Source organism: Rhipicephalus sanguineus, chromosome 8 (genome assembly GCF_013339695.2).
Source record: "Rhipicephalus sanguineus isolate Rsan-2018 chromosome 8, BIME_Rsan_1.4, whole genome shotgun sequence".
Classification (NCBI taxonomy): domain Eukaryota; kingdom Metazoa; phylum Arthropoda; class Arachnida; order Ixodida; family Ixodidae; genus Rhipicephalus; species Rhipicephalus sanguineus.
In genome coordinates, this window is record NC_051183.1 from 41,214,636 (window position 1) to 41,231,556 (window position 16,921).

The window sequence follows — 16,921 nt, forward strand, 5'->3', positions numbered from 1 at the left end:
GTGAAGTAGGTCTTTTTACCCCAATAAATAATGAAAATAGGTGTTTTTTTCTCAAATAGTCAATGTTTTCAGCCAAGTGCCCCCCCCCCCCCCCAAAAAAAGAAAGAAACATTCTTGGCTGCGGGCCTGATTGTAAGTGAGAACCGCTTTTTTTTAAAGGGGTCATGAACCATTTTCCAAGTAATTATTTAATGACCTCAGTCGGAGTTTACTGCCTCCCGAATCGATTGCCGTAAAAATTTCTCGAATCCGTCAAGAACGAGCGGAGTTACGGGGTTTGGCGCACGCTCTCAGCGCTTTCTCTCTTTTCTCGTGCGACGAGCGCACTGGAAGCTACATAGGGACGGATGGCACGGGGAAAGAAGTTACGTCAGCGCGCGTCATGAACGCGATCGCTCTCCCGCTGTGATTCGCGTGCGCGAGTGCGGCTACCATGTACTGAGGAGTGCGGCGCCGGCAAGTGGCGGCACCCTGTGGCAAGAAGCGCATCTGATCCGAACGCCGCTCTCGATTTACGTCGGCTTTCGGCCAATAAGCATGCTATGTCTCTTGCGACGTAAACTGGCGCGACGTCAACGTGCAGACGCCCCGCCCACCGACGAGAGTGAGAACCGGCCTCTGTTTCAAAAGAGGGTGCCTGGGGAAACGGCAACTTCGCGCTCCGCTTGTGGCCTTTACGCGGCGCGCACGACTGTAATATTTGGCAGAGCAGTTCATAGCCGTGTCAACTTTCCACAGGATGTGTTTCTTCAACAAGCCTGAGGGGTGCTTCATGACCCCTTTAAGTCGCAAAAATTGCTTCGACGTGATTATTCAATTTACTTTAAATCGAATGAGTGAATTTCAAAAGTATGGTTTTCATTCGGAGTCTACCATACTTTATTAAACAAGGCACTAATGAACGTGAGCTCAAGATTGCAAGCCTGACAGAAATTTGATATGAAACGTTCCTGAACTGAAATGCGTAATGAAGATGATGAACCACGTTGCTTTTATGTGAACTCTTCGAGTGCCTACAGTATTCGGGTGTGCTATATTTTTTGTCTTTGTTGCTTACAGATTTTACATGTATATGAATGTTCTTATGAAATCCAAAAACCGCAATTTTAAATAAAATACTCCCACCATTCACACACAAACACACACACACACACACACACACACACGTGTGTGTGTTTGTGTGTGTGTTCGCGCGTCATTCCATGCCAAGTGTCCCAATCTTGGCACTCTCACATGGCAGATTTTGCTGATAAAATGTGCGCTTAATAGAAAAATGTACCACACACACACACACACACACACATGTGTGTGTGGTGTGTGTGTGTGTGTGTGTGTGTGTGTGTGTGTGTGTGTGGTGTGTGTGTGTCTCATTTACTGTTAATACAACGAATATGTAGTATTTATGTTTACAATTTCGAATCGTTACCCTGGCGAGTCTACAGAAGTCTATCACGCTATGGTTAACCGTTCACAATTTCCTCTACTCGGCAGCCGCATCGTATTTGCTGCAACAATATGTCCTGCAGATTATAATACCTTAAGTATATCTGCACTTTCATTACCACATTGAGATGTTTCAGCATCCTGAGTTTGCCCGTAAAGAGGTCAAGGGCACGTCACGTCACGTCACCTGGTATTTCCAGTGCTTTATCTCCTTATAAATTGCGTTTATACTTTGCAGAAACACTGTTGTTAATTATATCATGTATACTGCCAACTCCACTCATAGGCCTTCGAGGCTGCAGTATGTGGAATTAAGTGACTACGTTTAAACCCTTGCGTAGCGGAAAATTTCTGCTCATTACCGAAAGAACTGGTGATGACCACGAGGCGTCCTTTCGCTTTTCTGAGGAGTGGTAGGAACGCCTTGCTCACTCGGCAGTTGCCGGTGATGTTGACGTCAATTACTCTCTTCAAGGTTTCCATGGGAACCCATTCGAGAAGTCCTTCGTTACGAATGCCCGCGTTGCAGACGACAGCCCACAGTACTGCGCATATGCGAAAGAACAGTAATAAATATCAGGCTTCTTAGAAGGTCTCCGGTTGACAACAGCTTCATAAGCGGTTTGTACCGGTGAGTAAGCCCTCCATCGCGCTTAGTTAACCGCACTGTATCAATAATTTAGGCTCCTGTTTTGCAGGAAGGTAAGATTACATTGAATTTATTTGCAGAGATTGGAAATGGTCTTCCAGCTACTCCACTTCAAGCGAATTTACCAGATTTAGTAAAAAAGATTATACAACAGTGGTCAGAAGGGACAACTAAAGAATGAAACTTAACTGCTTAGCAATATAGGTAAATTCTTGCAAGAAAAAAATTCATAGAGCGAAAAAAATACAGTTGGATCACGAGTGCTTTACGCATAAATCTGTCCCAAGTATGTAGCCCAAAGAAATTGCTGCAAATAATGAATGAAGGAAAGGAGATGACTTTGAAGGGCTCGTTTTTCTGTTAGACATAATATTATTGAGAACTAACGGACAGTTCTTATTAATATTGTGCAAATAATGAAGTAATTAATTGAAATTAAATTGACCTTAACTAACATCATTTCTTGGGTAGTCGGGTCAATCGCAACGTAAGAAGCTTAAGTGTGTCATCAGAGTTCATAATGGTCGTAACAGTATCGTGATATCAAAAAAAGATGTGTGTGATGCGCTAAACGTCGTCCTGCCGGCGCCACCCTGGTAGCAAACTGCAATGTCAGCGATTGTTACAGTTATGGCTGTACCTAATTTAATTGAACGTTTAGAACAAGGATCTCAAACACGCGGCCCGCCTGGCACATCACAGTATTTGACCATATATATATATATACGTATTCTTAATGAGTATGTTCATGAGCCACACATACGTTACTGGTCTCTCTAGTCTCAAGCATTTCTTTTCTTATGCATGACGCACCCTATGCGGTCATCTGGTTTGGAAAATAACCATGGAACAGAAACTCCATGTCTAAGAATCGGCGTCCTGATTGAAGTCATTCCGGAGGTTAGTATCGATATGTTTCGCGAATCCTCACGTAAAATTCCCTTCAGAATTGAGTTATATATGAGATGATATTAATGAGAACTCACAGACAATATATGAGATGTGGCAGAGGCCTTCTTTCAAATAACAACGTTAGCTGGCATTTTGTTCAAATTTCCCCCACCCCAACCAACCTTTTTCACTATCCCGGCCCTCGCGGAACACTAAATTTCATGACTGCGGCCCGCTAGATCAGGTGAGTTTGAGACCCCTGCTATAGATGATGACGTCGGTACAAGAAACGTTACGTTTTTTTTGTTTGTTGCACAAGAGTGTTACGTTGCTGATATTTCAGGAATAGTGACGCATTACACAGAAAAGCTGCATTTTCATATGATTCTGCTAAATATTAGTCTTGTTTCACCTCTGGAACCCAGGCCTTCTTTGATAGTCACCAAGGCGTAGTTGACTTGCTGTTCGCTGCTGATATCCATCTGCAGAACCTTGACGTTGGCGAACTTGCTCAGGTCGTTGGCTCCGTCGCTACCAGAGTCCAAGCAGCCGGCGAACACGAAGAAACCCATACGCGAAAGGCTTTTGACCAGATAATATCCAAAGCCACTATCGCACCCTGCAGTAAAATGTAGAAGAGAGTATGAATGCAGCGCAGTAAAGGCGAAAGTACCAATACTTCTAACTTCTGTATTCTAAAACGAGGCTCGACTTAGAGTTCGTCCTTCACTAGATAGAATTTTTCGCGGCGCCACTACCGGCTAAAAATGGCATCGCATTTCTCAAACGTTCCTGTCGATTATCGCTCGTGCGCAGGGACCATTTCTGCCCAGGGGCGGCACTGCGGTCGACGTTGAGTGGAGGGAGGTTCTAGAGCACGGAAGTTAATGGGATAAAAAGTCGCTGACCAAGGAAAGTCACTCCAGCGATACATTTTGTTCAGATTTCCAATCAGTTAAATCATCCATCTTCTACTGAATTTATGTTTTGTTTTGGTTCCAGATGCGCTGTACTTTAACAAGTCATATTTTGGCCGCCTGCATATATATAGAAAAGAGGCTGAAAAATAAGAGTTAAATTTAAACATCGTAAGGTGCACCTCTATTTGATTTTATTGTTTCCGTTCGCTGCAGAAAGACAGAAAGACAGAATTACCTCTGGCAAAGGCCCCTGCCTATACCTTGCCTGCCTTCCATCCGTGCATCTATATTTTCATCAGATCACCATGTCACTATAACGTGCTTGTGCAGGGGTTTTGCTAACACGCACATCTGCATGACACAAGCGTTTACACACGCGCTTAAATTTCTATATAACGGTAATCTTTTTTACTCTCGCGTCCATTTTTAGAGCAAGCATACGTAACATTGACCTCAGCTGACACCTGCCAGTTTGGCCGCCACAGGGACTGCGGATTTTGTGACCTGCAGTCGATGGCGAGTTGATGGCGTGCGATAAGAACTGGCGCTGTTATTGTCGTTCATTCTACCTTACCTGAAATAGCGACCCTAGCGTCACATGTGCACTGGATCATGCGTGCGATCTTTAAGACCACAGTCTCTTTTTGTTCGCATTTGGCCACTCTTGTGTCGTTCCTCTGTTCCAAACATTTGATTGGACAAATTCCCATCTTGCTTTACTATTCGAAACAGGCTCTACTTCATTAATGACATCGCGTGTCATACCTGACACAAATCCTTGGCCATCTATTTCCAGTTGGCAGCTGCACCTTAATATTTAGGAAGTGTGCGCTCGTGAGAAACTCTCCAGTTCCTTGGCCTTCGGCTTGTTTTCAATCTCGGGGACAGTCAGTTGAAAATAAAGCTCATTTCCTTGTCCTTGAACATACTTTCTATACCAGGCGGCTGCTCGGAGTACCAGCCCTCTGATCGCTCCAACAAAAGCAAAAAAAGATGTGCGACCTTCGTAGCTTCTTTTAGGGACACGAAGCAACGCTTCTCATTAAAAGCAGATACTAGTCGCAGAGCTAGCAGCAGAATATAAGATTTCCCATAATTAAGATTCCATAGCATCAAAACGTTAAAGGACACAAAAAGCGCTTACTATGCGTTTTTATCTATCTATCTATCTATCTATCTATCTATCTATCTATCTATCTATCTATCTATCTATCTATCTATCTATCTATCTATCTATCTATCTATCTATCTATCTATCTATCTATCTATCTATCTATCTATCTATCTATCTATCTATCTATCTATCTATCTATCTATCTATCTATCTATCTATCTATCTATCTATCTATCTATCTATCTATCTATCTATCTATCTATCTAAACAGCCTACGTCTGGGGCTCTCCTGGTCATCTCCTTAACTTGGTGAGCACCAAAATTGGCATAGGGGGACCTGAGTATAGGACGAACACGATTCGCAGGTCGTGACATGATTAACGCGACTTCCTTGTCGCGGACGTCGTGAAATCCTTTCCACCAGTCATGTGTGCACATACACGGACATCGCTGCCCGTAGTATGCGGGTAAGCACCAGCAAGACTTCCGAAACCTTAACGCGACAGCATGAACTAGCCCGTGTCGCGGAAAATGTTGTGTCGGCGGCGTTGTCGATGCGTGAAATATTCCTACAGAAGCAAAAAATAAAAAATCACGGCCCAAGCCGCAATCGAACCCTTGCATTCTGCATGGCGGTCAAGTATTCTACCACAGAGCCACGCCAGTGCTTCGATCTGCTTCGGGAAAGGACCCTACACAAGCGTCATGTCAGGACATAGCCGACTGATGTTGTAATGTCGGCTCTTCACTTCTATGTCGATGTAATAAAGACTACATATGTGCAGCTACGACTCAGAAAGGTATAGTCAAGGATTGTGTGAATATGCCTACGGCCGCTACATACGATGTGAACAGCATCATACCGTATCGTGCATTTCGTGACGATAAGACCGATGTCTCTGCTCTAACGTCAGTGCCGACGTTACGTTGGATCATGAGCTACCCTCAAACCAGTGCATTCGCCCCTTCTGGTAGGCGCACGAATGTGCACAACTACTCAATGTACTCAAAAAGAGGTCGATTCATCTCGTAACACTTGGCAGAACGAAAAAAATCAGCCGTAGGCAGCTACTCGCTGACTGCTTCGCATGAAATTGATCCTCACAGTGCGTGTGATCTGCCTATTTTTTTTCTTTTTCCACTGATCTCGCTAGCACGTTAAAACACTAGTGGTCTCTGAACCTGGAGACAAATTAGCCAAGCTTTGAGTTCTGAAGTGCGCTTTGCCATTGGTAGGCCATATTCATTAGTGATTGCCCAGATTTACGATTACCTGCAATTTTCTCTTAGGAAATTCTCGCACATAATGTTTTTCTGTTTAAGAAGCATTAGCTGTAATGAGAAGCTAACACTAAGTGCGTTAGTATGGAAGAGTCGCAAAACTCGAAATAACCGATAACATTATGAGAAAATGACCAGCATGGAAGAGATTCCAAACATGAAATAATCGGTAATATTAAGAGAAAATTACTCCGGATTGAATATATAAGTGATTAATAAATTTGTTCTTTTTTAACTGCTTACTACAGAAAATGTGTAGGGCCTGCTAGCTCATAAAGAAGACCCGATTGTATTATTCAGTGCATTACTGTAATTCCACAGCATATTGCCACGAGTGTAAGGTCAGGTCGTATTGGTACTGGCTGACTTATATGTGCCGCTGTTGGAAAAATGATGAGGACGAGCTCGCGACAAAGATGATGAAGTCGTATTGGCGGTGATCGGACGAGCCTGATGTTCACGTTAATGTAAAGTCACGTTATATTATAACGGAAGCCTGGAACTAGCAGTACAGCAGAACGTCAGGCTGGTCCGATCACTGGCAATACGACTTAATCGTCTATGTCTCGAGATCGTCCTTATCGCCTTTCCACCAGCAACACATACAAGATTGCAAGCCACAGTACTAGCTAATCCTATACTCGTGGCAACATATACGTCAGTATGAGATATTTTTTAAGTTCGCCTGGTATGCATGCCCCATATTTTTGCCACAGATACTTACCCGTCACCAGAACCGCCTTCCCTTCGCCAGACACTAGGTCCACAAAGGCTACGGTCCAGATGTACCTGGCCAACCAGTAGGAGAGCGAGGACACAATCACGACGAATCCGATCCATTGCGCCACGGTCGACGCTAAGGGCACGTACTTCCAGCATTTGCAAAATGTGAAAACCAGCGCGAAGAACAAGACCCACGACGTCCTCATGTTGTACTCGTCCTGAAACACCAGAAGTCTTGTGGACGACAAACTCGGCTTACTTCCCACACGAGAGGTACTTCCTGAACTCGGTTAAAGAATAGACTTCGTTGACGCCACAGCCACGAAAAAAAGAGGGAGAGGAGAATGAGAGGAAAGACAAGAAGGTCAACCGAAGTAGTTCCCTTTTGGCTATTCTGAGCCATGACTTGGGGCGTAGACAAGTTGAAATACAAGAGAATCACAAATAGAACAGAGCAAAGCGGAAAGAAATATGTGGAAGTAGACTATAAGAAACGCCCTACAATGGCTTTAGTGTGAACAACAACGTAGGATCAAAATTGCAGTCCAGAATACTCTTGCAACGTTTCTTACAGAAAAACAAATATTACGGCACACTAGTAGTCAATTACCGTTCTGTAGTCACATCAATGGTAACGTTGAGTGGCGAGAATTCCATCGACAATATCGGAGCTTCTCAGATGGACGATGATGCCTGATGTCTCCTTTACACTTTCGCAATGGATGACCAAGGCTTCGTTGCTTTGTGGTTGTCACTGCTGAGGTCTACGTTGATATATTTACACTGACGAACTGCACTCAAGCACAATAACAAAGTCCCACCATTTTGCGCCAAGCCATGGCAACCGGAATAAGACCCGCTGAGAAAGACGCTGCTCACCGATCCTTCGGTGGTTCTGAGCGGACGAGCATCCAGAAATTTCAACTTGCCCGTGTCTTCCAACTTTTTTGTTGTCTACAAGGGCACAGAACATACCTAACACATGTTTTCACAAGTTTTCAGCAGAATGGCGCTATCTTACCAAGGTCTTTCGACATATTTGTCGTCTGAAAAATACCAAACATGCATATGCAGGAGCCTCGTGTGTCTGGGCAGTTGGCGTAAGAACATAATCTCTTCCTGCTTTCTTTTCATTACGGAGGTAGTAGATGTTTCCGAAACATACTTCTGAAACGAATGCATCTGCCGAATATTTTTTTTTATTGAACACGGAAAGAAACACCTCATCTTTATCATCCCGCTTAAGACGCTAGCTTTGCCGTTTCCCTTAGGTATCCTTAATGTTATCAGAAGTGCGCAGTAGCCGACCGCATATTAGCGCTTTTATTGCAACCATAGCCGACCTTATATCTTTACTGTAGAGTTAAGACATAATAACTATCGGGATTTTACGTCCCAAAGCCACGATATGATCATAGAGGACGCCGTAGTGTAGGGCTCTGAATATTTCGACCACCTGGGTTTCTTTAACGTGTACCTAAATCTGGACACGTGGGCCTGTAGGATTTCGCCTCCATTGAAATAGAGTTATGACACGGTAAGACAGCTGAGACATACGTTAAAGTGGTGCAAAAATAAATAAATAAAAATAAGTGAATGAGAAAGCTAAGATCGAAGCTAAGCAACATGGGGCTTGGTCAGTACTTGGGAGACAGATAAGAAAAACGGGACCAGCGCACGGCGCCTGATTGGCAGCTCACCTAGAAAGTGAGCTCGTTCTTTTCCCCCACGAAAACGAGAAACAACGCGAACAACGGGGCAACAACAAACAGCGCCACCAACAGTCCTGTTGTCCTAATAATAATGATAATATCTGGGGTTGTGCCAAAATTGTGATACGATTATGAGGCACGCTGTAGTGAAGGGCTCCGGAAATTTTGACCATCTAGTGTTCTTTAACGTGCACTGACATCGCACAGTACACGGGCATCTATAACATTTCGCCTCCGTCGAAATGCGACCGCCACGGCCGGCATCGAACCCTGCGGGTCAGCAACCGGGCACCATAACCGCTACGGCACCGCAGCGTGCAGTCCTGTTATCCTGTTGTTAGCACTGTTACTAATTTTGTACGGACATGTACCATGTTGCCTAAATCAGGGCTGGGCAGTGATGCTAAGAAAAGTATTCTGGACTACGGATATCGAAATACACGTGTTGGAACCCTAAAATACAGATACTGATATTACATTTTGCTTTGGCGTAACGGGATATTTCGGAGATACTTTTGAAAACGATGAAAAAATTCGTCAGATCCCACATACTGTGGGAGTCGATGTTATGCGAAGCATGCAGCGGGTAGGTGACTGTGGCGTAACTTTTTTACTGAGCGACATGTTACAAAATGACGCTAAATGTTTGTATATATTTTATACGCACACATATATATGTAAATATGTGTTATATATCCAGTTGTTTACAGTTGGGTAACGCTGCCAATGGCAACGTGGGTATTACCAACACCAGAAGCGGTAAGCTGATATGTAGTGCTTACATGTGTGCCGAGAACGCACGCACGTTTCACGAATCCGTGTCCATGTGTGCGAGAAGTTCTTGACAGTTCTTGAACAAGGGCATCATCACCGTGATCAGTGAGCACCAGCAGCTGGTCATGACGTGTTATCGGATCCGGTCGTGATCGTGGAGACGAGGGGTTCATGTGTAGTGAAGTATGAGGTATACTACAGCTGTTGGAATTCGTGGATGCCTCGGTTAGCCTCGGTCACTTCGTCGACAAATTGTCTGTCGATAGAGCCGGCGACATGTCGGAACCTGAAGTTACCCTTCGCGTTGGTGAGGTATAGGCCGTCGAGGCTCGTAGGCCTGGATCGTGCTACGTAGACCAACATCAGTGGATGGTGTTTGTCGTATTCATAGACTACCTGGGCATATGTGCCCTACGTAGCCTAGTCTACAAAGCGGCTGTCAATCAATCTGGCATCATCCTCGGTCAGCATGAGGCCATCGCCCAGCCTCGTAAGAAATGAAGAGGACACTGCTTCGTTCTGGTGGACGAAGTGCACTGTACGGTGCGGTTGTGGATATCATATGTAACTTTCGTTAATGTATTCCTCCGGGGTCGAGCAATGCTTCAATATAGCTTGCTGAATCATAGGAATACAAACGTAATGTTTATTAGACTGCTAAAAAAGCGGAGCCAACACTAGAACTACAGACGTTAATCTGATATGATGCCTGTATCGTAGGGGTATACATCGTAGGAGCATTATGTAGTGTTTATTGCTTTCTTGTAAAATTAGATAGCCAGCACCACAACCACAATTGACGTTGCACCGGTATTATGCCTGCGTAGGCTGTTTTTCCAAACCAGTTTATAGATCTGCCGTGGCTCAGTGGTAGAATACCTGATTGCCACGCAGGATGCTTGGGTTCGATTCCTGCTGGGATCCTAATTTTCATTCTTTCGATTCTTTGAATCAACGTTGCCGATGTTGGTTTTCCTTAACGCTCTAGCATTTAAGTAGTTACCAATGTCTCTTCTCGCCGTTCCTGGGTAGATATAAACTGTCAATAACCTGTGGCGCATACCCGTACACCGCGGCCCGTGGTAAACGGGTATGTGCCACACGTGTCTAGTGGAAAGGGTTTGACGACCCCGACGTAGGCGGCTAGATAGATAGATAGATAGATAGAAACGCTCAAAGTGCCAGAGAATCGCTAAGAAATGCTTCGCATTTAAAAGGTATTCCGGAATACAAATACAGGAATACAGATAAAAGAATAAAGGTACTGTAATATTCCTTATTTTATTTCAGGGGTGGGGATGCCCCGCAAAGGCATTAGGTGCCGCATAGTATTGCTAATATTGTTTCAGCGCATAGAAATTTGCAAGTCAAGCATACCAATTTAATCACTAACGAACGCCTGTGAATTAAGAAACACTATACATTTGTGCTATACACGAGGTCTGTTTTGATGAGCAAGTTGCGTTAATTGCACCTAAGCAACAACAACTTATCAAATAGGCTGTATTTTAGACAACATTGCTTCAGCCTCAACACAAGACTCGCGATCGAGAAAAGTCTCTCTACCGCTGCAGACGAGCGTCGGGCGATTTACCACATTAATAATTTTGTGCGTGTGGGGAACCTCACTTCCTGCGTCGCCGACCGGCGGCCCTCCTTTGCTTGGCTTAGCACCAGAATGTTTTCCTTGCCCCCTTGGAACCACTTGGGCTCATTTCCGACTAAAACTGTAACGAGATACCCTTGTCCTGTAGAAGGGTACGCATTTGGGCTGGTTGGTTCATGATTACGGGTGAGAAACAGCGCTAAAAAGACGGGACAAGAAAGGACACGAGACGACGGCGCTGACTAACAACCAAATGTGCTTTATTCCTTCAGTCAGCATAAATATACTTCACCACTAACGTAATGAAAAAACAGAAAACTAAGCCTGCGCAGAGGCAGTAAGGCGATCAACGAGACAAGAATTCTATCTCCTTCGGAAGGAGGGAAATCGAGGGGAAGCTTACACATGCCTCGCCGCTATTGTAGATGTGATAAGCTTCTGAAATGAGGCGCGCGCGCTCGTCATGGTATTTTGACAAGAAAGTGGCATCGTTAAAAGATGGATGGCAACCGCAACTGTTACAGTGAAGAGATAACTGACTATCTGTAGCTTGTTTTTGTACCTTGTTCAAATGCTCGCGCATGCGGTCATTAGCGCACCGCCCCGTTTGCCCGACATAGTAACGCCCGCAAGAAAGTGGAATCTTGTATACAACTTCTTGACAACATTCAACAAACTTCTGCCTGTGCTTCTTAGTGCATCTTCTTTTCTTCTCTTCTTCTCGGTTGACTTGCTGGCACAGGCTACCAAGCTTATTTTGGGCAGAAAACAACAGCCTAACGCCTGCCCTGCTGACAACTTTCTTGAGATTGTGCGCGACTTTGTGCACGTACGGAATAACCGCAACAGTTTGCTTCGAGTTTTTCTCGGATTGCACAGCAGCTGAGCGCTTGTTTTTAAAGCCTGCTACGAGGCTTTCGGCAATGTTGGTCAAAAGCGTTGCTGGAAAACCTGCGAGCTTCAGGCGTGCTACTTGTGAAAGAAAACTTGCTTCAACTTGGTGGTCACAGGACCTGTCTAGCGCCGCCTTCATGCAAGCTCTTGCAATTCCGCGTTTGTTGTCTGAGCATCCCTCAGACAGCAAACTGCGCTTCTTAGACTTGGAACTCTCGTTCTCAAATAGCCATTTATGTTGGAGTTATGCGCCCAGATCTCAAAAGAGCCTTCTCCCTTTTTCATCTGCGCACTCGAAGATTGTTAAACGCGGAATTGCAAGAGCTTGCATGAAGGCGGCGCTAGACAGGTCCTGTGACCACCAAGTTGAAGCAAGTTTTCTTTCACAAGTAGCACGCCTGAAGCTCGCAGGTTTTCCAGCAACGCTTTTGACCAACATTGCCGAAAGCCTCGTAGCAGGCTTTAAAAACAAGCGCTCAGCTGCTGTGCAATCCGAGAAAAACTCGAAGCAAACTGTTGCGGTTATTCCGTACGTGCACAAAGTCGCGCACAATCTCAAGAAAGTTGTCAGCAGGGCAGGCGTTAGGCTGTTGTTTTCTGCCCAAAATAAGCTTGGTAGCCTGTGCCAGCAAGTCAACCGAGAAGAAGAGAAGAAAAGAAGATGCACTAAGAAGCACAGGCAGAAGTTTGTTGAATGTTGTCAAGAAGTTGTATACAAGATTCCACTTTCTTGCGGGCGTTACTATGTCGGGCAAACGGGGCGGTGCGCTAATGACCGCATGCGCGAGCATTTGAACAAGGTACAAAAACAAGCTACAGATAGTCAGTTATCTCTTCACTGTAACAGTTGCGGTTGCCATCCATCTTTTAACGATGCCACTTTCTTGTCAAAATACCATGACGAGCGCGCGCGCCTCATTTCAGAAGCTTATCACATCTACAATAGCGGCGAGGCATGTGTAAGCTTCCCCTCGATTTCCCTCCTTCCGAAGGAGATAGAATTCTTGTCTCGTTGATCGCCTTACTGCCTCTGCGCAGGCTTAGTTTTCTGTTTTTTCATTACGTTAGTGGTGAAGTATATTTATGCTGACTGAAGGAATAAAGCACATTTGGTTGTTAGTCAGCGCCGTCGTCTCGTGTCCTTTCTTGTCCCGTCTTTTTAGCGCTGTTTCTCACCCGTAACCCTTGTCCTGCACAGTATACTTCTACGAGTCGATGCTTCGTAGAAGTATTTCACTACTGCTATACAGATGCATTTTCAAATGTATCTCGACACAGAGACACAGATACTCAAAAGCATCTCTAAATTACTATCGTGACACCTATCGCCATACTACCAAGCCCTGGCCCAAATAAGCACTCTAGTGCAGTTCATCTTCCCCGTGAGTCCTTAGTAATTGGAGAAATCAGGGTCATAATCAAGGCTGCTGCTTGCTGCGTCAGCAGCCTCCTCGCTTGCAGCTGCAGTAGGGTGCCAGCAAATATGCAAATAACGCAGCAAGCGGCCAGTAGTTCAAGGACCGGTGCTCCTCGTGCCGCACGATTGAAGGAAGTTGCTTGATAAATGACCACGTGCTGTGCGCACTCCCTTTCAAACCATCGGCTCTGAGAGAGTATTCAGGCACCTATCAGTCTAGACCAGCATGCCCTTTCATCTATTTTGGCCCGCAAACGCGCCAGGAACAGCAGTAAAGGAACTCGTTCACAAACGTGTTTTTGAGTGATCGCCCCTTGGAGATATAAATATACACGCTCTTGATGCGTAGAAAGAAACGACCAGGATCGAGTATGTTTAAGCCTGGAAAATTCTTTAAAGAGCTAAGGCCTAAACTGGTACATCAGAAAAATAAAAACTCGTAGGGTCCCCTATGTATTCGCCCAAGACAACTCAAAAGCGAAAGCCATATTCTTCTTTTTCCCTTAGTCGATGTACCTCCCCCGACCCCGCCGCAAGCTTACCTAACGTGGTTTAGCGCTGCTTCCGGGATCGGAGGCATTGCAAACTTCCTGCACCTCACCTTGTTTTGCACTGCCTCCGTGATCGGCCCACCTTTGACCAAGCTACGGCGTGATGGCAGCACATAACGTGACGTCATCCTGTGACGTCATGATAAAAATCATATTGTTACGTCATCACGTGTTGATGATTTTTTTGCATCAGTCGTGTTGACGTCGACGCAGCCTAAGCCACCGCCAGTCAGTTCTCACGTTTGATGAGGCATCTAAGGTTTGCACCTTAATAATTTGAGGCGTTCTTCATACGAAATTATTGCGATTGCGACAGAAATTTGACGCAGTTCGCTCCCACCAAGCAGTGACTGCATCTCCTGCTTGAGAAACATGTGTTGCTGTGATTACAAGGACACCCATGATAGCTGAAATGCGTAGGTTTTTTTCAAATTGATGTGATAGATAAGGTGTTTGCAGACGACTTACACTCCATAGCTCTTGGGTAGGCGGGACCTACAACCTGGTTTGCTATCTGTCGCATGCAAGCTAAAATGATACCATGGCACTTCAAGATAAAATACCCTAAATGTGAACGATAATGTCACGTAACAATCAATATGTGGACGTTTAAATCAGTTGCTGATGCGTGCTGCGTACACTTGTGTTATTACGTTGAAATTTCTTTCATTGGCTCCCTTTCTCTGCTAGAGCACAGGCACAACTCATACACATTTTCCAGCTGAAAGCGATGCGATTTATAATTCATTTTTGATCAGGCAACATAAATAAACCCGTATTCTTTATTCACGAGCTCCGTCGCCTTGCACTTTTACATCAACAACTTCTCAGTTTTCTGTACTGTGGCTTGAATCGAGCGTGGCCGTGTAACACAGAATGCGCCCGGGGCAATCATTTTCATCCACTCGAAGAGAGCTTTCGTTTAGGATAGACAGGGTACAAAGCGACGCTGCCACCAACCCAAAATGCCGTCACCCGAGTCGTCTGCGCAACCCAAATAGACGCGTTCTGTGTGGCATTCGAATAATTCCATATGTTTTCGTAAGATCCTTGCGGAAATATATGGCAAATATATCGAAAATATACGGAAAATTTTGACAGGATAAGGGAGCGCACACGAACACGGACACTAGAAGAAAGACTTAAACAACACAGGCCTGTGTTGTTTCTAGTGTCCGTGTTGGTGTGGGCGCCTTACACTGTCAAAATGAACAAGTGCCGACTAGCCCAATTTAGCCGCGCTACTGCAATTTACGGAAAACATGGACTCTTTAAGGAAACATATGGAATTATTGCAATGGCATATGGAACGTTTCAGTAGGAAATACAGTGAAACCTCGGTGATACGATCACGGCTCATACGAATTTCGGGGTGATACGAATTTTTAATTGGTCCCTGCCAAGGCCCATTGGCCTGCAATGTAATGGAGTACCGTTGTTGCGAACAGATTTTCACCCCGCAACGTTTGATACGAATGTACACTAGCGCAAAGGTAGGTACAGGTGCTGCCCGCGCTGTCGCGGAAGACGCGCCAAGCACGTGCAGGCGCACGTGCGCAAGCGCGGGCCGCGCCGCCATTTCTTCAAAATCACGGTGTAAGAAAAATACTTTTCCTACACAATGATCACAAGTAGCCTCCGAGATTGTGTGCGCGAATCTTGGAGGCCCTAATGTACCTCCGTGTGTTTTCGCGTTTGGATTACAAGCCATGTCCTCCACGCAAGCGATGTCCTCGTGCATCAGACACCCTATCAAAAGGCGGATGAGTACCGAAAGAAGGATCTCTCGAAAAACATCCGAAAAACATTTCGAGGATCTCTCGAACAATATCTCCAACACCACCTCGATAAGAAAATAATAACATAACACCGCGTTTTTGAAATTTTCTGGCCTTCATCGATCGCGTTAATGCGCTCCTTAAGCCACTTTCGCCGCGCTACTCTGTTGTGACGCGGAAAAGCATATTGAGATTTGGAAGGGGCTATCGCGGGTCACAACACATCTGGTTCAATAATTAGACACGCGCGCATGGGCCGTATATTTACGAGCGCAGGTATGATCGTTGACGTCTAGAAACTTCAGTGGCAATCATTCGGAGCTGTTCGTGACTTTACTGCTGCCCTGAAAAACAATAGCTGAAAATGTACGCCAGCTTTCTTTTGTCGCATGCTAATTTTCCATACTTTCTGGTGATACGAATTTTGGATGGTACGAATATTTTTGGTGATCCCGCGAGATTCGTATCACCGGGGTTTTACTGTATAGTCGATACCCCTTGGTATCTATACCCCTTGGGATCTCGGACCCAACGGATCCGCGAAGCCATTTCTGGCGGTCCGCGAAACCCATCGCGAAAAAAAAAAAAACCCGTTTTTTGGAGGTTTTCTTTTATGTGCTGTGGCAGCGGCCCCTCCAGATTTTTGGTATGCTTCACGGCATAACGTTTATGCATTGTGGCGGAGCTGACTTATGTTCCTCTTCTCTAAGAGAGGGCTGTAAAGGTTTTGTTGCAGTTTTCCACGGCATATGCAAGCAAGTATACTTTCTCTAGGCTTGCGTATTTGAGGAGCAAACAAACCTAGAAACAGGTTGAATGTGGCTGCAGACCGCACAACTTATTGACAAGCTGTTGAGATCGAATTGGCGTGGCACCTTAGTTTGACCATTCTTTCGCAGGGAGAAATAAAAGGCACCTAGTTCACGCTGCACGTAGTGTTAATTTATGACCCCGCCTCCCCCCATTTCTCTCACTGCAAGGGGTCCCTCATTACTTCCACCGTTCCACAAGGGTGGACCCCGAAACATCCATGGCTGAGAACCACTGGCTTGACGCCGCTGTTCAAACACATCTATGGGCGTCGGCAGGATTTTGTTGTGGAGTTGAAAACTCGTGTTGCCAGGCCTTGGGGGGAGGATCTGGTTTGGCTTGGGCAGGGGGGGGGGGG

General features: G+C 45.3%; 2 protein-coding genes across 2 annotated transcripts in view; one reads left to right on the top strand and one right to left on the bottom strand.

The window, feature by feature from the left end:
• The window catches only part of LOC119402683 (retinol dehydrogenase 7), a 53,030-nt gene extending 45,042 nt beyond the window's left edge, over positions 1 to 7,988 (bottom strand). Inside the window, exons 1-3 of the mRNA XM_049418137.1 lie at positions 7,632 to 7,988; positions 7,023 to 7,239; positions 3,396 to 3,602 (exon numbers count right to left, since the gene is read on the bottom strand). Of these exons, the coding sequence (XP_049274094.1) occupies positions 3,396 to 3,602; positions 7,023 to 7,227 (412 nt within the window). The 5' untranslated portion in view covers positions 7,228 to 7,239; positions 7,632 to 7,988. The remainder of the gene's footprint in view (positions 1 to 3,395; positions 3,603 to 7,022; positions 7,240 to 7,631) is intronic.
• The window catches only part of LOC119401777 (D-beta-hydroxybutyrate dehydrogenase, mitochondrial), a 260,301-nt gene that overhangs the window by 200,026 nt on the left and 43,354 nt on the right, over positions 1 to 16,921 (top strand). The window lies entirely within an intron of this gene.